We start from the raw sequence: 21,600 nt of genomic DNA, 5'->3' as shown, positions 1-21,600 counted from the left end.
AAAGCAGTCAATTTTGCCTCAAAGCTTCCTGATCACAGCTAGAAAGTTGAAGCTCAAGAGCAGGTTCACCTTTCAACCTGACAATGACCGCAAGCATAAATAAAATTAATCAAAAATGACTTTGGTAAGAACAGAATTTGGTCAGATTTAGTGCAAGGAAGAGTGTGCAAATGTTGCCAAATCAACATATGCAAAGTAGATTTTTTCCACACAAAAATACTGAATGCTGTGAGTGATGTGTTTGAGATATGCATGGTACTATAGTCATTTTTTTAAAGAAAAAAAACAGTACCTCAATATATCTTTTTTTTTTCTGAGTTAAAGTGGCCCATACACACTCAGGTATTATGTTAACTGTGTCAACAGAAATCTGATGACCAAACACAAACATTATTGTGGAAAGGTCAGTGTGCTGCGACAGCGCCTTCTGCCAAAAGATCACATGACATTCAGATAAGCCAGTCAAATGCGCATACAGCAAAGGTGGGAGGGGCTTGATCATATTCGTCTGTTACCCTCCACCTGTGTCAAAAAGTTCATGTCACACAAGAAGGAATAGCTGAGGCAGTTTTTTAGGGGGGAAAGACAACATGTCACCTGAATAGTTTATTTTTTTGTTTGTTTGTAACAGGGTACAGTTGACTTGGAGCGTGAGGAGGGTGACGAGTGTGAAGAGAATATGGAGGTTTTTGACGACAGCAGCTCCAGCCCTTCAGGAACCCTACGCAATTACCCACTGACCTGCAAGGTCCTCTTCTCATACAAGGTATGAAACAATGCTGGAGAACATACAAAATGCTCCAAAAAAAAAAAGACATTTCCTTCTGGAACCAGGTTTTAGTGCAGAGCAGTAAGTGAGCTAAACTAAACAGAATGTTGCTTTATATGTAGCTCTAAACACTATCACACATCTCTCTGTGTGTCAGGCTTCTCAACCAGATGAGTTAACCATTGATGAACAGGAGATGTTGGAGGTTATTGAGGATGGTGACATGGAGGATTGGGTCAAGGTATGTGAGCACATATGCAACGTTCGCACAAATGAGCTTCAAGCTTGCAGTAACAACAAACAAGATGCTAACTTTTTAGGTGCTTGGGTCGTGTAGACCTGCTGAGTATAGATTTTTTCATGTGTCCTCCACAGGCTCGCAATAAGACGGGTCAAGTGGGTTATGTTCCTGAGAAATACCTCCAGTTTCCTGCGTCCAACAGTCTGCTGAGCATGCTTCAGTCACTGGCAACACTGGACGCTCGGTCACACACTTCTTCCAATTCAACCGAGCCAGAGTTGCACTCTGGCTGTGTCAACGGGGAAGCTAACAGTAAGTTAATAACAAAATATTTTTGATTTATTCATTTTGAATTGCTCAATTATACCTTTAAGATAAACCTTTCCTGAATGCTTATTTGGCATACAGTAGATTACAGTTTACCTATTGCAGCCCAGCTAACATTGCCATAATTCTTAGTCTATTATGAAAGTCCCATTACATTGCAGTAACCTACCGTTTATAGTATTTTTAAATAGGTTTTTAGTTTTTTATTGCCTAATGTAATGCCCTGGTGTGTGAGAAATGAGAGCCACAATCAAGAACAATAAAAATTAAACACAATAAGCACACACACTTGGAGACATTCACGAGTTGACAACACCCCGGGGCAGTTCTTATGTTCTCAAATATGTTTACAATGTGTTTAAATAAGTTTCAATTTAAAAAAATGTGTGGTGGGGTAAAACTGTATAAAAATGCAAGTGGGTCAAAAACGCATGCCTGCCAATGATGGTTTTTCATTTTATTTAAGTTTTGCATTTTATGTTTCGTCCGACCAGGCCTGTGTTTCCACCACAGTGTGTAACTAATATATAGTAGCTGCATGGCATCACCTACACAGCATGTCAATGACTACAAAAAAAATATGAATGCAACACAATAGAGGGCAAAAAAAAAAACCCACTCACAGTCATCACTTACCTTGAAACTAATGAGACTGGAATTTGCTGAGATGTAGTATATTGACATGCCACAGTTCTTCTGGGACAATGTTTTTGTGATGATTGTGGCTTATTCTTTTTTTCAACAAAAGTGCACCAACAATTTTGTCTGTGCTGTGTGTACAAAGAAAGGAACATTACTATGCTGACCGACTGTGTAACCAAAAGCAGGCTTTGTTCTGGGGCTGCTGTGCTACACGTGGCCTGTGGTGCCTTGATTCTATGGGCTACAATTACATTTTAAAACAGTGGTTCTTAACCTTATTGGAGGTACCGAACCCCACCAGTTTCATATGCGCATTTACTGAAACCCTCTTTAGTGAAAAAAATATTTATTATGTTTATTAATATAATAAAATGAGCTGTGCATCCCCTTGTTCAAAGAACATAACCAACACAACGCATGAACTCAAAACAAATTACATACCTGCAAATCAATGTGACTTCTGCTGTTGCCTTTGTGAGACCAGTTTAGATACATATGCGTCGTCACGAATTTACACAATAAATCAGGTGTGTTCGGACCTCCAAAGTGGAGGCTCTGCGAACCCCTGAGAGGTTCGGTCAGACCCAGGTTAAGAACCACTGTTTTAAAACCTTGGAAGGCAAAGTAAGGAAGAAATTTGCTGCCGTGAAACGATAAAGAAAAATATCCAATACACAGCTAAAAACACCCCAAATTGGCAAAGAGCAAAAAATTGCATTATTCTGAAGTGGCCCGCTATGAACCCCGATCAAAATCCTAACCAACATATGTTGAAGGAGCTGAAACATGCTGCCTTGAAAAGAAATTCCTCACATCTGAAACAACGTGTTAGCAAATATACAAGACATAAAAAGATTCAATGCTCCGTCTCTGTGGAATCAATTTTCCTACTGTGTGTCTAATTGCTGTCCATTATTCTCCCCACAGCGGTGTATGTGCGAGCACTTTACGATTACGAAGGCCAGGCGGAGGAGGAACTCTCTTTCTCGGAGGGAGCAGTCATCCGCCTTTTAAGCCGTGACACTCAGACCGATGATGGTTTTTGGGAAGGCGAGCTTAATGGAAGGGTTGGCGTCTTCCCCTCAGTTTTGGTGGAGGACCTGACAGAGAATGGAGAGACCGGAGTGGGCGGGACAAATGACATACAGGTAAGATTGCCTGCACACTGTTTTGTGTCAGTAAGGTTATTGAGGCTTTCTGCACAGGCAATGGCAATGACAGTAAATACTTTCTACTGTTTTATTCCAAAGTATGTCAAGGTGACACATAAATGGGATGTCACATGCAGTAATCGTTCAATCTAAATATCACAGACAGCATGCTTCGATTTTGTACCACTGAAGGTGGATTGTCAGTCTTTAGGAGCTTATCTTACTGTGCCATCTGCTTCCATCATCAATGTTTGTTATTTCTGTCAGCAAGACATTCACCAACACTGCATTAGTGCTATCGTGCTCTGATGAAAAGAAAACTAGCGCTGTAATCACATCTCGGAGACTCTTATCTGTGGCACTGGCCCATTAGAGTGACAGGAAGGATACAGCCTCTCCCCTCCCAGATGCCTCTAGACATAACACTCAACAAGTTTCAAGAGTGGAAATTTGCTCGCCGAATCCTGCACGATCTGATAGCATTCAACGCAAAACCTGCAAAGAACATTTCCACCACGGCAAACTACAATTTTTTTTTAAAAGTATCTGATCTCATTAGTTGCATGTGTCTCTAGTCAGTGGTTTGTTTATACAACAATGGAAAAAAATCCACATGGCTTTTCCAGTGAACCAATGAAATGCTATATGTTTATTATCTAGCAATTCCTGATTGTAGCCTGATGTCCTCCTATAGATTTCTCCCTCTGCGAAGCTGCCATCATCGCTTCCACCTCTTCCGCTGTATGATCAACCTCCCATAAGCCCTTTCACCAGCCCGGAGAGCTCTACCCCGCCGTCTCTCCCTCGCTCACCCTCTGCTGCACTCAACGGGGATCATAAGCTTCCACTGCCCGCCTCATCACACAAGGGATCGTTAAGCACCACCAGTAAGCAATACAAGCCGCACTTTTTCTGCAGTAAAGTACCAGGACAGCTTTTGTAATGGCCTTTCTCTTTTCTATTTAGATCAAAGTTCTGGGAGAAGTTCAGTGTCACCTGGGTTTCAAACACAGCTGCCTCGATTCCCACCTGAAGGAGGCCCAGGCAAACTACGACCTGTTAGTATGCACAGTAGAAACAATGCTGAAACAAGTTTGAAACAAGGGAATTAAAGAACACATCATTCCATTTTGACCACTAGGTGGCAACACGAGATTGCATCTAACTGTAAATTTGAATGACGAAGCAAAAAGGCTGCCAAATTTTTGCTGAAGAGATTAGAAAGATGGTATTGAATGTCTCATATTACAAGATTTGCTTTTGTGACATCATGCCCACTTACGAAAGTCATTTTTCTAGAATATTTGGGTCAAACTTAATATAGTGTAACCTCAAGAACAATCGATTTTTAAGGTTCAGGCTATCGACATCCTCAAAATCTCATTCTCTGTTTGTCTCTCAGGTGCGTGCTGCCCCTCCCCCACCCAAACAGCAGTCTCGCCGACCACATGGAAAGAGCGACAAGGCTGAGGAAGTGGAGATCACACTGGTGTAACCGAGATGGCACGGGGTTTGACACGATTCATAACATGCTTAAATGATGGCAGCCTGTATCCCACGAGCACGTCTCTGATCTTAAACTGATGAGAACGGAACTGAACCATATCAAACAATCTCGTCGCCCAATTCAGCTAGCCCTCTTTTTTTCTTTTTTAATCCCCAAGTTGTGGAAGAGGGAAGAGAGGAGTGTGAGAGAGGCAGGAGATCCGTTCAAATTTCCTCCGTATTTGCTTCCTAATGAAGTGCAGTAGTAGGCTCCCCAGAGGCCCTTGTGCATCCTCCCACCTCCTTCCATTCTTGCCTTAAAACCTCACCTCATTGGGCGGGGACCCAGTGCACACTGAAGAGGAGGACGAGGAGGATGAGGAAGAATGTTTGCAGAGGGAAGGAGTGTTGGACAAGATTTTGGGACCTCATTAAGCTTACTTTTTTCTTTTCTTTTTTACAAATGCTCTTTTATTTTGACGCGTAAATATTTGTGACTTGAGCAAAAAATTTGTACGTTATCACCAATCAGTCAATGGAATAGGTTTGAGCTCCAATACTTAATTAACATGATCTGATCAGGTATGTTTGAGTTCTTGTTAAGTTTCACACCCTGAAACTCACTGCCCCTCCGTGTTGATAGCAATTGACACCTGATTATGTTAATGATGCTGCCAGACAAAAAGCCACTTTTGTGGGTCCTGTCTGGTGAATAAATCCTAACCTTCAACCTATGAGCAATATTTTTCCCCCGAAAATAAGCTAACCAGCAGGACATTCAAATGTTGACGTGTCACCGGAAACATTGGGGAATAAATTGGTTGCATGTGAAGTTCTATGCCCATAACAAGGTCAAATTTCCTTTCATCAGCTGATTGGTGCTAAATGCAATGTCTCTTCCAAGTCATTAGTGAATTTCCAGAGGCTTCATAAAAAGTAAGCTTTAATGAGAGTAAGCAAGGACGTCCCACCGCTTGCCATTTATAGTTCTCGTCATCCTCCAGTCCGTATTTCATGTGTATTAGTACAGTACATTACTGTTGTCGTAGGAATGTTAAACGCAGAGTTTCATATTACAAGAGTCGCCTAAATGAACAGAAAATGTTTTTTTTCTGAAAGGGCATTGTAAATATAGTTGGAAGGAGGACTGGAAGGAAACGAGATTTGGAAAGAGAGAAAGGAGAGGCTGGATCCTCCCTTCTGCTCTTCCCTCCAACTCTTCATCCTTTCTTCTTCTCTGTACTGATAGTTGGCAGTGAGTGCGACTCGGTGGCTGTCATTGTATTCACATAAGCATACTGTATGCAGTTATGCCATATTACACACACACACACACACACACACAGACACTGCATCTTCTGTAAGCATCGCCGATTGGTTGAACGTTGATTGACGTTAAAAGCACCGAAAGACTGATTTGGTATTCAATTTGTTGTCATGTTAATTATACGGATAGACAGTATTTCTGGCATAGAGGTCTACTGTTTTTTCTGTTTTGTTTTTTTTCACGCTTGATGGATCGATTCATCAGGATGAGTCATTCCATCGCATTTGCCCCCATAACTCCCTTCGTATTGCATTGGTTCTTTACCCGACAATCTGTGTGTTCGCACCAAGCACCGTAATTCATCATTCCTAATACACCTTCCTCCTGTGTTTGTTCAGTGTTGGCGAAAAGAGATCAGAAGCGCTGAATGGGCATAATAATATGAATAATATTCAAAGGCCGGCAAGTTTAATTCTCTTTTGTGTCTCACTCCAAACTCTTACCGTCAAGCCTTCAAATTACTCGCCAAATGGCAGCGTAGCACTTTTTTTTTTTTTCTACATTTCCGGCAAAGTAGCAGCACCTCCACTCCAGAGCTGATGCCAGGGTCAAATGTTTTCATTAAGAGTCTAAGGTGACTTTTTGGTTTCAGCGTGACTGATGTTTTCATTTCAATATTTTCAAAAGAGACTGAGGCATTGTGGGCATTGAAATTTGCAGGTTTGCTTAACTCTAAAAGAGGATGTGTACTGTTAGAATGTTTCCAGCAAAGAATGTGTTTTCTTTGATTGTTTGTTTTGAGATAGCAAAGTGAGTTTTTTTGTTGACACCAGAGTGATTGCTTTTCAAAGGAAATTGTTAGAATTTCAAGATGCAAGATCTTACTACTTCCATACATACCCCCCCCCCTCCCCCCAAAAATTAAACATAGACTTAAATTAATATTTTCTTGGATAACAGTTCCACACAATTGTATCTGGAGAGTGTAGCTTAATATTTAGAACACTAATGAAATACAGTATTCACTTGTGTTTACATGTATAGGTGGGGATAATGATCAATATAATTAGGTGGAATTTATTGGTGATTAATCTTGAAGCATTTTTCTTCTTTCTCAGATAAGTTTTAGATTGCTTGTGTTCAATCAACCCAGCTTCTTCCATCAAGAGACACAGGACAGGTTATAGTATAAAAAATAATAATAGTGATGGAAGACTTAATTTGTGACATTCAAACTTATTCTGTTAGATATTTCTCCAACGAAATGTGGAACCAGTTTACATAAGAAAATATTAATATATACTGTAAATCCAGAATTCGGAATTTAACTTTGTGTATACAAGTAGTGTTTGATTCAGAGTGTCTATATCTGTTTTGTTTTTACAATGAACAAATGGATAGTATAGCTACTTGGGATGGGACAAATGTAAGTCAAATATGCTACCATCAGATATTGGATATCGAAATACTTCCTCCCCCCCCCTCATCATAATGTTACGTAGCATCCATTGTGATCATCAATAGTTTCATACACATTGGAATTAATCACAGTATTAGATCCGAAAATTCCGTTCCCCTGCTGTTAGAAGTAATCCCGATCACATGAAAGGGGTGTGGTCAAGGCAACGACAACGGCAGCCTCTCCTTGATTTCTCTGAGATCTTAATTCATCACGTATATGATGTTCAAACTTGTTTTGAAGTTTATTGTTTACATCGGCGTCCCTGGGGAACTCATTTCTTTAAAGACTCAGTCTATTGTAAAATGTTTTGTCTTCAGTTTCCACGTTTGAGAAACTTACCCTTTTTTTTTTTAAAATCCCTTTTTTTTTTGAACAGTCGTTTTATTTTTGCCATAGTGTTAGGCCATTCGATATTTGTAGAATTATTTTATTTGTTGCGTCCACCTGTTTGGATCAGCAGCACACTTCCTTTTAATTAGTAATAAAGTGGTAGAACCACTGGCCTTCTCTCCAGTTGGACTGTTGCCACGGTGACAAATAATAAGAACAGGTGCAAATCTCTTTCTGCATATGGTTATTGGCTGTACAAAAAGCTAAGTTTGTATTTATTGTGTACAAATGTTAATTAATAAAATAATATTGGGAAAACAGCATATCTCTGTCATCCTTTGTTCTTACGTGCTTACCTTCCCATGTTTATTTGTGTGTGAACCATGTACTCTACAATTGTGTATATTTAACAAATGTGTTCCTGTTGTGTACCGGGCACAAAATGTGGGTGTGTCCCTCGGACTGTATATAACCAAGCGCAGAATTTCCTGAGTCGGATTACAGATAGAGGGGAAAAGAGCAACACCAGCCCAGTGAACCAAGTCAGACAATGAGAAAATTGAACCCTTATTTAGTCGACATTTAAAAGATCATATGGACCAAGCTGCTTCCAAGTGCCGCCTGTGTTAAGCTTTATCTGTGCTCAAACCCTGCAGGTAAATTGAGAAAGGCTCTGGATGATTCCCAGGAATTTTCCTCGCCACTTTTGTATGTCAAGTTTGTTTTCTTTTGTGACATTCATGTGCAATTATGTCATGTTACAGACAGCGTGGTGGAGCGCAGAGCTCTGAGGGAGGTTGTGTTCCCCAAACTACGAGAGCATTGCAGGCACAACCTGGGAGTGGACTTCAGGGTGAATACACACTTCTCACACTTTAAAGGCATCTTTCCAATTGTATTCAGTCTCATTCTCTGTGTTGTATGTACTTTGCTCTTTTTATTGTCCAATTATAAATAAAATAGGTGATCGACCCACATGAGTCCATTCATCGCAGCCACTGGCCATGTGAAAAGACCAGAAAGGAGCTGATAGAAGAATGCAGAGAAAGCTCTGCTGGGCCCTTTTTACTGGTAAATACATCAGCAGCATTCACGTCATACTGGACATTGTTTGATATAGTCTGGTCTAGTCTAGTCCAGTGTAGACTAGTTAAATTACAGTAATACTGATGCCAAGATTGACTGCTCTTCCTTTTCTGTCCACACGGTGGTGTTGCAAGGCTTTGATAGGACATGAGTATGGCAAGGCCAGTTTTCCTGCCCAGGTGGAGGTGCCACATTTTCACCTGCTGCTGCAACAGATCCAACAAATGGGCCTCAGCACCAGGGAGCTGGAGAGAGTCTACTCCAGAGACGAGAACACCGTTCCACCGACCTTCTGCTTGAGACGCCCGTGCGTGCCTCAGGTTTCCAAGACGTGATGCATTATTGTCATCAGAATTGTGTTATTGTGTCACAATATGAGGGTCGTCAACTTAATTGGTTCAAAGGAGGAGACTCACATGGAGGATTTGGTGAACGTGTTTGCAACTGCTGTTAGTCTGTGTGTGCGCAAGAAGCTTCTGACTGAAGGTGAAGGCCTTGCTTTTAGCAGATCAGGTGAACTAGCTGTGTGTACATCCCGTGTTTATTTCCCTTTTACATTCTTTAATGCTATTTCTGGCTATTTAGTCCTTGATAGCGATCTACGCTTTGCCCTGGACAACCGTCCTCGTGATGATGTCATCAGACGCTGCCTTGTTTACGTTCACAAGATCACCAATTTAATGGTGGAACAAGAAGCTCGCGGGATGGACTGCTTTGAGGTAAACGCACATTCAAAGGTAGAGGTGACCACCACTTACTGTTCTTCTACTCGACAGAGCACAGACTGTTTAGCCACACACGAGTTGTGTGACAACATTTTCCGTGCCCATACAATTTGACTTTTAATTTTCACACAGCTACATCTGCACATCCTCACTGTACTTACAGGACACTTTTCTTTACTCCAATCGAGTAAAAGCATCACCCAACACAAAGAATTTACTCTCAGATCTGACTTAGAACTTCTTGAGAAGCCTCATCGACACGTACCAGCTTGAGGCTTACATCACTACCACAGAGTGTGACCGTTGCCGTGGTTACACCACAGCTAAGAGGCGGGCGTATGCCGAGTTACTCTGCTGTCAGGTCTATTCCGACCTGGTGAGGTTGACTGACAGCATTGCGGAGTCTGGGGGATTTGGAAGCTGTGACCTCAGCGATGCATTAGCATGGGAGCAAGTAGAACAGGAGGAACTGTGTGGCATCCTATCGAGGTTTTACGTCATCACGAGGCCGGAGATGGAAGAGGTCAGACGTGAAATAATACCTTAAAGTTACGACATTGACATTCTAATGAAGCTTGAAAAGATTGACAGTTAACCAAACTTGACTGATGCGGATCGTCGAAAGACATTACCCAGAGTGCAGTGCACCTACCTTAGCCTCAGACAGGTGTAAAAAAAAGGCAGGGTATATACATGTTCTGTTGAGTGGTGTGGAAAGGAAGCAATGTCTGAAGGTTCTGATATCACTTCTAAGCAATTCTGGGAGGAAAGTGACTTCTGGACAACTTGGACTGGTGAACCAGGCACTGACTTCATGTTGTCTCGCCCTCTACGTCCGCCTACTACATGCTCATGCATCACTTTGGTCTTCAGGTACAGTAAAGTTAAGTAACCCAAAAATTGTGTGTTTTTCCCTTACATTTACTCTCATGTATTTGTGTTGTTAGATTCAGAAGTGTCAGAGTCACATCTTCCTGGCAGCGTCCATTCATCTATTGCTGTCTTGCTGGATCACTTGGAGAATAAATATTCTTCCTCGGTGGTGGCTCGTGCCGTCTCTTACATCACTCTCTCTAGAGTAGGACTCAGAGAGGCAGAACTTGTAGATCTTTTGTCTAAAGCTCATCCCGATCAGATCTCACAAGTAAATGTGGAGAGACTGCTCCTTGACCTGAATGGCTTTCTCATCAGGAGGACGATAATAGGTTGTCAAGTTTTGTTCTGGGTGAGCAGACATTTTGGACTTGTCATGGCGAGAACTTATTTCCACACATGTGAGGCCAGGAGAGAAATTCATTCTGAGATGGCCGATTATTTCATGAACAGATGGAATGCATGTTTTGAAAAGCCGAGCCTAAATGAAGGCGGTGCGCAAACGAGGGAACCCGTCGAAAAGCAGCCGTAACTCAGAAACGCCGTTAATGGGAGATAAGCTGTGGAATTGGTGCATCACTTACAAGAAAGCAACAGTTTGGAGTTAAGATGGAAGGTGTTCAGGGGCTTTGAAATCCAAACATACGGAAGAGGATTCTTAATTCAAGTGACTTGTTTTGAAATGGACAATCTTCTTTAATTTTCCACACACACTCATTAGTGCCAATCCCCAACAGATCTTAAAGAGCAAATTGTTAAATTCCATTTAGGCACTGAAGAAGAATGTATGTAACAATGTATGTCGCAATTGACATACATTTTATTGTGTGAAGACTTTGAAAGAGTAAGTTCATTTTTTGGGACACCATACAATTATTATTGTGGTTGTAGTTTAAATGGCAGTTCAGTTCTACACCACGGCAAATTAAGTTCCGCTCATAAACATTATTCAAATGAATAAAGGATGAGCATCATTCTTAGTTTTGCAATAGACGATGCCTTACACTCACGAGACTTGTCTTGAATTATTGTTTTACTACAGATAAATATATGAACTGACTATATGACACCACATCCATTAAAAGTCCTGAGTTGAGGTATAATTCTTCTTGAAATTATTTCTAAAAGTACTGAGGCAAATACAAAATCATGTTCTCAAATGAATTATGATATACTTATCTCCAAAGTTACTTGTTTTAGTCTCATATTGACGTGAAATGAAAAAAAGTACATCCTGAAAAAAATGAAACACCTAAATGAGATAATGATGGTTCAATGTAACATAGTATTAATATTTTTCCTTTATTCCACCTGACTTTCAATATGAAATGCAACAAATAATTTACATTGTTTCTCAAAAGGATATCAAAACATCATCACTGTTACTTACCGAGATCTATCATTGCTCTATGACCTCCATGTCACAAAGCGCGCAAAGCTTAAGAGCACAACCGCACCGGAAGGATGACATTTTAGTTCAGATTAACTGATGAAGGATCAGACATTTGATAGAATTGTGCGTTACTCTTGAGTGTGCTTTTGCTTTCACTGATTATAAAGAAAGCATTTTAAGTTGTGGCGTTTATCATTTATGCAGACCAATGCAGCGTCTAACAAACATACAGGATACATTTAAATATTGCTAAAAAACAAAAAAATATTTAAGAAGTAATTACACAGTGTAGAAAAACAACTTAGTTGAATGTTTTAAGGACAATAACATGGCAGTACAAAAAAATACCAGCTGTGCTGTGAGAGGTGAAGGCATGTGTGCGTGTCTCCTTCTCCCCCAGTGCGGGTGTGTTTATCTGATGAGGTGATAGGTGAACCAGTACATGAAAAGGGGTTGGGCCGCCGCTATACACATGGTGAGGTACATCCTCAGCTGGTTTCTGGCTCCTCTCACTAGCCTTCCCTCTGCTGCCGCTTCGGAGAGAAGCTTCAGACGCAGGGTGCGGGTCTGCAAATTCAAGTGGCGATCATTTCATGCAAACATTAAGTATGTAATAGCTAAGCAGCACACGTTTTGCAGCATCAACTAGTTCCACATGAACGCACCACTGCAATGCCTGTAATTTGTTGTTCGTAGGAGCCTTTGTGAACAGGACTGCTACTCACCATAAATACAAAAATGGAAGCACAGCACCAGAGTAAAGAGATGTAGTAGGCTGGCCTCCCAAATAGGAGTCCTGCGACGACACCAATGATCATCCTGAGAAAAAGACACACACACACGGCAATTAATATTTGAAAAACAAACTACCTACAGTCAGCAGTAATAGGCTCCAGCTCACCAGTAAATGAGCAAGCGTGATAGAAAATGGATGAATGAATATTACAACCTCAAGCTACTTGCGTGATATTTAAAATGCAAAACTAAAGACCAGCTAACTACCATGACATGAATGTGCATAAATGGAGAGTGAGGCACATACCCGACATATTTGTATCCAGCAAAGGCAAGCAGGTCAATGGTTGTGAGGTCGGTGTTAACGGTTACGAGGTATAGTGACAGGAGGACTGCCAAAACTTCCATTATGAGCCACACCAGCGCCGAGCTTGCCTGAACCCCCAGCAGCTCGGGAGTAAACCTGAAGCGCCACAAAAAAGGAAGGGTATAAAAAAAAATGAATAAAATAATAAAATCAGCATCCATCCATTTTCCATACTACTACTGTGGGAAGCAATTTGCCTCCAAGGACAGTCAGAATTGCATTTTAATTTCCTTGACATACAGTATTTGGGGGCGGGGGTATCACACACTTTAGTAGTTTTGTGCCATTAAAAACCACCGGCTCGCCCATTAAAAGTGTATGTTCACATGTACCTGTTTTGTGTGCCCAGGGCCAGCCCAGCCACTAGCACATACGTGATGAAGCCCATGGCGGGGATGTAAAGATCGGGAGCGTTGATGTCAAAGCGCGGTGCCACAGGAGTGTCCTGTTGGTAGCTCACCTCCCAGTTCTGCACCACGTGGATCACACAATGTCATTGTCAACATGTCATTGGAAATATTCCTTAATGGTAAGCTCCAACACAAACGAGACACTCTTGTATAAGAATATTTCAACCAAAAGGCAGATCCGTAGGCCGTCAATTCGAAACTTTTGACACCTAATGAGGTCACAGAAGGAACCAGATGTATCCGGGGAGCAGCTCTAAAAATAGGATACTTGAAATCTAGCCCACCTACCTCATGCATGTAAGGGAAAACTAGAAGACCCAGCTTCTTTCCCACGTACACCGTGTCCACAGCGAAGTAGTATTTCAGCTTGGAAATCGGGATGAATCTGTCCAGCTACAATACAGAAACACAATATCCCCCTCTCCAAATGTTTCTTTCTTTAAGCGAAACAAAGATCTGTGAGTCAATCTTACATTCTTGTCCATTATTTCCTTCCCCTGAGATGCCAGTGAGCTGCCATAAGCCATGGCAAAGTTAGACACGGGGTCCGACAGCATGGATTCGCCCGGGAAACCTGCCATCGGACGTCCGCTATGTAGATTCCTGTCAACGATAACGCACATTAACTGTTGGCAATAGGGATTAGAGAATGTGAATGTAAACCATGCAGACTCATTTAAGATGTTTAATGTTGAACCTGTGTGGCGAGCCTCACCTCTGGTGGGATGTCGGTGAAGCGCAGCCACTTGTGTCCTCGAACAACTCGCTGCCATCCGAATCATCCATCAAATTATTTCGTAGACGTACATTGGGCTCTGGATGAAGAGAAGAGCAATATTTTGTTTTGTTTGATACTATTAACAGGCATAATTTGATAAAGCAAGCACATGCCGGGCAGTAAAAACCATGCATTTGTAGCATTCAGCTGACATTTGTTTACTGACGTGAGCGCTGCAGGAGCAGGCTCGTTTCTGCGCTCTATCCCTCGGAATCTCTGATCACATCGTCACGAGGGTAAAACATTATGAGGAACCACTGTTTTAAACTGGTGCGCTAGAACTAAAGTTGAACTACGCTCTTTGAAAATTAACTCAGACTTGCCTCTCACACAGATGACACCGTCCATGACCTGAGACGTTGATTGGGACCATTATAACGTTGCAAAACAATTATTATGGACATGATGTGTTATATATTAACAAGTCAAAAACTAAGAAGTGCATTATTAGGTAAAGCGTGCTATCTTCATATTTGTTGTTAAATTATCAAGTGCATTACGTTATCGGTTTTATTATCTTATATTGCATTCACAATGTTGGTTTATTGACAGTGATGCTAGGAGCTAGCATACCCTCCCATTCAGTCTTCTCTTCCTTCATTGACCAGTAAAGAACTAGCACATGAAAGCAGCTGGGAAACAATTTGATCAAGAAAACCACGTACGTAACTTACGCTGTCGGAAACCTTTCTGGGTTGCAGAATAATCCATTCTGGACAACTGCTAACCTGTCACTGGTGCAGTCAGCGAGGTCCAGTCAGCAAGCTCCAGCAAACTAACGGCTTGACCAGCACAAGGCAACTTCTTCGTCTATTCACTTTCTGGCGCACTGGCTGATGAATGGATACGATGCTGCCCTCCAGCGGCTATGATTGAAACTTGATGTCTTTGGGGTTTTTTGGCCGTTTTATGATTTAACAACAAATATAGTCTGAAATCAGAAGTCATGGAAACTACTTAACTTAAAAACATATAACAATAACAAGATAAAAATCAAAACGTGTTTCCGCCCGGTTTCGAACCGGGGACCTTTCGCGTGTGAGGCGAACGTGATAACCACTACACTACGGAAACCCTTGAACGCACCGTGAAATGTATTACATTAAATAGGTTTTGTATTGCTACGCGCGAGTGGTCATACCATGAAAACAATAACAATCAAAACGTGTTTCCGCCCGGTTTCGAACCGGGGACCTTTCGCGTGTGAGGCGAACGTGATAACCACTACACTACGGAAACCCTTGAACGAAACGTGGAATGTATTACATTAAATAGGTTTTGTATTGCTACGCGCGAGGTGGTGATACCATGAAAACAATAACGATAAAAATCAAAACGTGTTTCCGCCCGGTTTCGAACCGGGGACCTTTCGCGTGTGAGGCGAACGTGATAACCACTACACTACGGAAACCCTTGAGCTCTGAACGGAAGTCTTTAACCAAATAGGTATTGTATTGCTACGTGCGAGTTCGTTCCATGCGATGAAAACAATTATTTGTAATTGGTAACACAAAAAGGAATACTTTATATGTTTAATTGTGGCCGTGCTATGTCGCAGAAAACATGCTTGTTTAGTGTTGTATTATTAAAAAAATATATAATAATAAATAATCAACAATTTATTTGCTAAACGACTTGCTGGTGTTTTTTTTTTTTTTAAAGAACGAATATGTTATTTCAGTACATTCTGACTGATAACAGCAACAGCTGTCAATGGCCCAAAGGTGGCAGCATTTGAACAATTCCCAAATCAAACGCTTATTTTCTATATGGAAACATTGTAGTCAGTGAATAAACATAAGTCACGGTTAGTATTGGACGTAGACGTTCTGCTATCAAGAGATGGCTGCGCTCGTGTTCCATCTATTAAATAGTCTAAATACAAAACATCGTTATTCAAAGAAAGCGCAAAGAACCAAAACCGCATCGCATGTGGTCACAGCATTGCCAAGTTTTTTATTGTTCTACCTTAAACGCCAGACCATAGATGGCGATAATGAGAAAACAAAACAAATGCTGGCGCTCGGAAATCAAGTGAAGAAGAACCACGCTGAAGAGTAAACAAATAAGTTGTCGTCATTGCCACCTTCTTTTAGGAAGATTGTTTCTGATTATCAGACGGTAGTTCATTGTTCGATAGTAGTCTGTGCCCAACGATGAGGAGGAAGAAGACCAACTGGTGGTGCTAGCAGCACTTCCAAATACAAATCGCCAAGCTCCCTCCGTAGAACATGTAAAGCAGATGCTTCGCCTCATGAGTGACGCCGAAGCCGAAACTTTCTCCGATAACAACGTGCCACGCTGTGCCAAACATCTTGTCCATGTTGTCCTTGACAGTCTTTGCTGCCGTCTCATTGTTGTTTGCACACTTTTCGAAGGCTGAAATGCACATCGCTATGGCCTCCTCCTTCATTTTCTCGGGCATGTCCGTGTGCCTGACGATGGGGAAACTGTACGCCAGCTTCTTGACACCTTCTTCTGGTGCTGCTTCTACAGTGTCTGCCATTGAAATTATGACCAAGATACAATTGGGGTTCTGAAGACGAAGCTTCACTGAACGCGGTCTCCTAACAAGCGCAATTTGTTTGCGTCTTTTTTTGTTTTGTTTCGAGCGATCGGAAACCCGCGGCTGCGGCGCCATCGTACGCCACCCCTTTAGTGTCCTCGTGACGTTTCATCTTTGTACGTACTTTGTCACGTCCAGGTTCGACTGATCTATTGAGGTGTACGTTTGTAATTTGGAAAAAGATAACTCAGACTCTGCTTTTGTGTGTTGATCTAAAACTTCTGTACAAATTATTGCATTTAAACTCGTCCTAAAGATCGGTGTAGTACTCTACTTGTAATCATCAGAATTTGAAGTTTACTGTGTAATTGACTTCAGCGCTCCATTAAAGTCTGACATCATTTGCCTCTCACTCAATGTCTCCATGGCGACTTTATCTCATTGTCAGTGCTGACAGCTGGACATTGTGCACCTCAGGGAAAATAAGCTTTCAAAAAGACTGTTCGTGCCCCCCCAAAAGCCCACGTTGCTTCTGTGTCACATGTGCATGCATGCATGTGCCTTTTTCCTCCTCTAACTTTAAAGGCATACAAAGGCTGTCGTTTTTCATGCAGTAGTAATTGTTGTAAAGGCCGCACATGTCGACTGTTGGTCTGCTGTTTGGTTTGTTGAGAAACTAGGAGACCCGTCTGTCTGTGGGAATTCGTTTCAACCACACAGGTCACCTTAGTCCAAGCAAAAAAAGTAATGAGCAAGTGCTAGTCTCTGTTCTTGATGATGTTTGTGATGCACTTTATTTCTGTTTCGGTGATCTAATGGACATAGTGTATCCACCCATACTTTTAAGAATCAAACCACATTATTACTATACATGTTAATCTTTTCTTTTTTTTTTTTTTTTTACGAAAAAAGCCTTATATAAATGGCCACTTTTTTCCCCCCCAAAAAAAGCTTTACTATGCATGGTATTTTTTTATGAAAAAGAAAAGCCTTACTATACATGGTCTTTTTTTTTAATTTAAAAGAAAAGCCTTATTATGTATATGGACATTTTTTAAACAAACAAAACAAGCTACTATACATGGTCATTTGTTTGAGTTAGGGTTGTGGGTCAAGGGTCAAAGGTCAGGGGTGAAGAGTTATTTTCTTTTCAGACACTGTAATGAAAACATATACAAGACACCTTTTTTTTTTTACAGTATCCTTAAAATTACATGTTCACCTTGCAAAGGAGATGACTCAACAGACCACCTTGTTTGCAGTTTCCCCCAAAACAAAGTGAAAGATATGATTTAGATGTTCATGGGATGCAAAGTCAAAAAGACACATGATCAGGTAATTGAGCAAGGTTAGTTTTGCACACTTAAAGGAACAAGAATCCCCCCACGGACACACACAACCAGGGCAATGGGTGGGGGTGTATTTGCTCATGTGCTGAATGAATCAACTATTACATCAAGCATGAAGAGCGTTTATTGTAGCATATCTGCAACACAGCAGAGATCTTCATCTTCATTTTCTTCTCCCTCCTCCAGTGCTTTGCTCAGTCTCCTGCCTAAGTGAATCTTTCCGCCTTCAGGCTGGCCACCATCGATCCAGGGATGATGGAGTTATCACTGATGGCTGCACAGGTAAGGAGAGCAAGCAAACACTGACTGCAAATGGTCAGGATCCAGGAAAGGAGGTGTACTGAAATTTTGAAGTGATTTGGAGTCTTTAACCAAATTAGTTTTTTAACATCGGTTTTAAGCATGGAGAGATATAGGAACATCAGACCGTAGTTGTGAATTCCTTAGCTAAGTGATTTATGATATATCATAAATATTGTATCTCCTCAAAAAGTTAAAATGAGAAATGGGATAAAAATATCCATCCATCCATCCATTTTCTGAACCGCTTAGTCCCCACGGGGGTCGCGGGAGTGCTGGAGCCTATCCCAGCCGTCATCGAGCAGCAGGCGGGGGACACCCAGAACCGATTGCCAGCCGATCGCAGGGGATAAAAATATTTTCAGTATAATTAGAAAATAAATAAAAATGGCAATTGTTACAAATATGTATAACTTCATAAAGTCTTTTGACAATTCATATAAGATGACTGAACAAATACAAATTTACTTTAATTCAAATTTTTGGACACATCTGAATAATGCAATCCTTAACTTTATCCAAACACATGGCATCAAGTATTGGGGCTCAGTAAATTATTATGGTGAAATGACAAAAGAACAAAAAAGTCACAATCAAAGCGTGACGTCAGGAATTCCAAAGTCAGAGCCACACAAACAAAAGCTCTCCATTGTACTTTGTTCAGACCAAAGGACAATAGTAGTGATTCGGAGCACCTTAAGGTCATATTGGGAATAAAAAGCAAAGAGTGAATCACTTTACATAACAGGAAGTTATGCTTTCGAAATCACTTGATAGTTTGGTATTTGGTGTTTGCATTGCTTTATGCATTATTAGAAATAAACGATGGATGGATGGATGGATGGATGGATGGATGGATGGATGGATGGATGGATGGATGGATGGATGGATGGATAGATGGATGGATGGATGGATGTGTACTGTACAAACAGCGATAATTCAAGTGAAGTTTTTCCACAAGGAGAGATGGAGGCAAGGGCTTTATTTAAACAAGTGAGTCATGTGTGAGGTCACGTTTTGTGGGTTCTTTGCTTTTTTAAGGCTATTGTTTCAAAGAGAAGTCATTTGGAGGCAAATATCTGTATCTAGCACCATCATGAATTTCTTTTTATTTCATTGGTTGATGGTAAACAGCTCTCCTTTTTTTCAGCCTGTTCTTTTTCTTCTCATCATCCTTTGTCCTTTGATGATCACTGGGGATAGCGAGCATGAGGGCAATGCTTGTCATTGGTGATGGGACGGGACACAAACCCCACCAGATGAGATGTCTCACGAGATCGAGTTCACAAAAAGACGAGACAAAATGTTTTGCAAAATTCCGAATATAGAACAACGCCTCATTTAAATTTTCCAGTTTTTAAAATGTCGTATTTTTATTGGGCAGAATGCAAGAAAATGAATGATCTAGCGCTAAAGAGCAAATGTGAACATAAACAGGAGAGCCACTTTTGTTACGGGCTGTTTTTTTCAGATGCTGCAGCTGAGATCTTCCCTCTGACTGAATAGTTGAACAAAAAAAAAAAAAACAAGTGCCAAACATATAAATAAAGTAAGCATTAATGTAAATAATAACTGTATTAGTGACTTTGTTTCTGGGCACCATTTCGAGCCATCCTAACTAGGTTTAGGGTAAAAAAAACATGGTTTCAAACTAAGGTTAGGGTTTTGAAATAGAGTTTCAAAGTAAGGTTTCAAAGTAGGCTTAGGGTCTAAAACTAGAGGTAATGTAGAAAAGTAATGTTCTAAACTAGGGTTAGGGTATCAAAATAGGGTTTCAAACTAGGGTAAGGTTTTCAAACTAGGGTTAGGGTATCGAAGTAGGGTTCCAAACTAGGGTTAGGGTTTAGAAGTAGGGTTTCAAACTAGGGTTGGTATTTCAAACTAGGGTAAGGGTTTAGAAGTAGCGTTTCAAACTAGGATTAGGGTATCGAAGTAGGGTTTCAAATCAGGGTTATGTTTGGCAGTAGAGTTTCAAGATAGGGTAGGAAGATAACACTCCGAATTCTGACTATGCACATGCCAATAGAGACATCATGCATTCAGTTATCATTTGGAGACTATTCAAATTGTAAATGCCTTTGTCAAGGTTGCCACATCTATGCACATACTACTTCAGACTTAATTTGTAAGCTCACAGTGCCTGTCATCATACGGGCATAGAGAGTTGAGCCAACCTCTATAGTGATAACCTGAGGACACGTTACTGCTGAACACATTAGGCACACGGGCAAATGATTCATGAGTCATGGCACGCATAATATAAGCCCCATAATGCTTTATTCATTCAGGAGGGGCCGAGCATGACAGATTAGAAGCATACAAATTCATCACATGCACATGTACAGAAACAATGGCATGTCTCTTATACGCATAAATGATGTCCATTTTCAGCTCACACATCACTTGGGCAGTCAACGTTTAAAGTTTTTGGGGTTGCAATTTCATGATGTGGTACAATTAGAGACACTACACTTCATCATTTCATGTAAGACTATGCCTTGATATTATTATTAAGACTCTGTAACCACATGACTGTCATCCATCCATTTTCTATACCACTTATCCTACATGGTCATTGACAAAGACCAAAACAAAGGATATTTTGCTACAATTATTGTTTGCTATACTTTTATAAATGTAAATAGGAGTTTCACATAACTGTTTTTTTTCAAGTGCTGTTGTTTATATTTTTATTCAGTTATCAAATATGTTTTCAAAATTCATTTCATTAGTTTTAGTCAATTATAGTAACCTTGTCTATATACATGTATGTGAACGGGGAACTGAACCCATGCTGCCTGCATTAGGATCATCACCACACCCGACCGAAATGTGTATTGTATAATTGAGATGAACACTTGGAATACCACTGGGACACCTTTGTCCATTAAAATAATCTCTCTACAGCAGTCAAGTGTTTTTTTGTTTGAAATATCAGAGGATTAGGATAATCCGAGTCTTGCAACGTCATTAATTTTGGATTTCATAACAAGGTGCTTCCGTGTACAAACAAATAATCCCTTTGGAACATTGGCGACAGAGAACTATGATACCTTTATGTCTATAGTGATTGTATTTTCAAAACTATATTTCAGCACTTGACACTTTCCGAGATGTTTTTTACTTTGCTCAGATTGATTTTATCCACCTATGACTGACGGGTGGTTAGCACCATAAAACCGAGCAGGTTGTTTTGAGGAGTAGGTCTTGGATGACCAATCCTCAGCCCGCTACTGAAACTGTTTAGTCTTACGAAAGGGACTGATCACAAAACGTTTGCGACTGTTGGAAATTATGATGTGCAAGTCTAATATATTGAAACAGGATATAAAAATGAGGGTGGCTGTCGATGCAGGGAAAATAAAAGAAGATGGCATGGTCAAGGTGAACATTTGATTTCGAGG

At 40.8% G+C, this 21,600-nt stretch overlaps 4 protein-coding genes and 3 non-coding genes across 8 annotated transcripts in view; 2 read left to right on the top strand and 5 right to left on the bottom strand.

Annotated features, from left to right (window-relative positions):
* Positions 1-7,997, top strand: part of LOC133155185 (F-BAR and double SH3 domains protein 2-like) — a 28,198-nt gene extending 20,201 nt beyond the window's left edge. The window contains exons 15-21 of the mRNA XM_061280285.1: positions 632-766; positions 927-1,010; positions 1,145-1,322; positions 2,907-3,127; positions 3,825-4,017; positions 4,097-4,188; positions 4,533-7,997. Of these exons, the coding sequence (XP_061136269.1) occupies positions 632-766; positions 927-1,010; positions 1,145-1,322; positions 2,907-3,127; positions 3,825-4,017; positions 4,097-4,188; positions 4,533-4,625 (996 nt within the window). The 3' untranslated portion in view covers positions 4,626-7,997. The remainder of the gene's footprint in view (positions 1-631; positions 767-926; positions 1,011-1,144; positions 1,323-2,906; positions 3,128-3,824; positions 4,018-4,096; positions 4,189-4,532) is intronic.
* A 119-nt stretch (positions 7,998-8,116) lies between these two features.
* LOC133155358 (NACHT and WD repeat domain-containing protein 2) lies at positions 8,117-10,527 on the top strand. Its single transcript, XM_061280588.1, has 9 exons — positions 8,117-8,122; positions 8,264-8,330; positions 8,439-8,527; positions 8,638-8,745; positions 8,895-9,080; positions 9,165-9,273; positions 9,346-9,479; positions 10,240-10,358; positions 10,433-10,527. The coding sequence occupies exons 1-9, from the start codon at positions 8,117-8,119 to the stop codon at positions 10,509-10,511; spliced, it is 897 nt and encodes a 298-aa protein (XP_061136572.1). The 3' UTR covers positions 10,512-10,527.
* Positions 10,528-11,641: 1,114 nt separating this feature from the next.
* yif1b (Yip1 interacting factor homolog B (S. cerevisiae)) lies at positions 11,642-14,877 on the bottom strand. Of its 2 annotated transcripts, none has more exons than XM_061281628.1 (8): positions 14,716-14,877; positions 13,979-14,078; positions 13,737-13,866; positions 13,552-13,656; positions 13,186-13,322; positions 12,794-12,949; positions 12,477-12,570; positions 11,642-12,318 (listed from the first exon to the last, which is right to left on the bottom strand). In XM_061281628.1, the coding sequence occupies exons 1-8, from the start codon at positions 14,750-14,752 to the stop codon at positions 12,163-12,165; spliced, it is 915 nt and encodes a 304-aa protein (XP_061137612.1). In that variant the 5' UTR covers positions 14,753-14,877; the 3' UTR covers positions 11,642-12,162. The 2 variants fall into 2 exon arrangements, with proteins under 2 accessions (XP_061137612.1, XP_061137611.1); XM_061281627.1 differs by having other exon boundaries at positions 14,707-14,868.
* Positions 14,878-15,042: 165 nt separating this feature from the next.
* Positions 15,043-15,115, bottom strand: trnav-cac (transfer RNA valine (anticodon CAC)). Its single transcript has one exon. It is a non-coding gene; the product is annotated as a tRNA-Val (tRNA).
* Positions 15,116-15,207: 92 nt separating this feature from the next.
* On the bottom strand, positions 15,208-15,280 carry trnav-cac (transfer RNA valine (anticodon CAC)). Its single transcript has one exon. It is a non-coding gene; the product is annotated as a tRNA-Val (tRNA).
* A 99-nt stretch (positions 15,281-15,379) lies between these two features.
* trnav-cac (transfer RNA valine (anticodon CAC)) lies at positions 15,380-15,452 on the bottom strand. Its single transcript has one exon. It is a non-coding gene; the product is annotated as a tRNA-Val (tRNA).
* A 515-nt stretch (positions 15,453-15,967) lies between these two features.
* On the bottom strand, positions 15,968-16,699 carry LOC133155568 (dynein axonemal light chain 4-like). The gene has a single exon (XM_061281000.1). The coding sequence runs from the start codon at positions 16,680-16,682 to the stop codon at positions 16,227-16,229; it is 456 nt and encodes a 151-aa protein (XP_061136984.1). The 5' UTR covers positions 16,683-16,699; the 3' UTR covers positions 15,968-16,226.
* Between the last annotated feature and the right edge of the window lie 4,901 nt (positions 16,700-21,600).

The sequence above is a fragment of the Syngnathus typhle genome, linkage group LG6 (genome assembly GCF_033458585.1).
Source record: "Syngnathus typhle isolate RoL2023-S1 ecotype Sweden linkage group LG6, RoL_Styp_1.0, whole genome shotgun sequence".
NCBI classification, from domain to species: domain Eukaryota; kingdom Metazoa; phylum Chordata; class Actinopteri; order Syngnathiformes; family Syngnathidae; genus Syngnathus; species Syngnathus typhle.
This window is presented reverse-complemented; position numbering and strand designations above follow the sequence as displayed.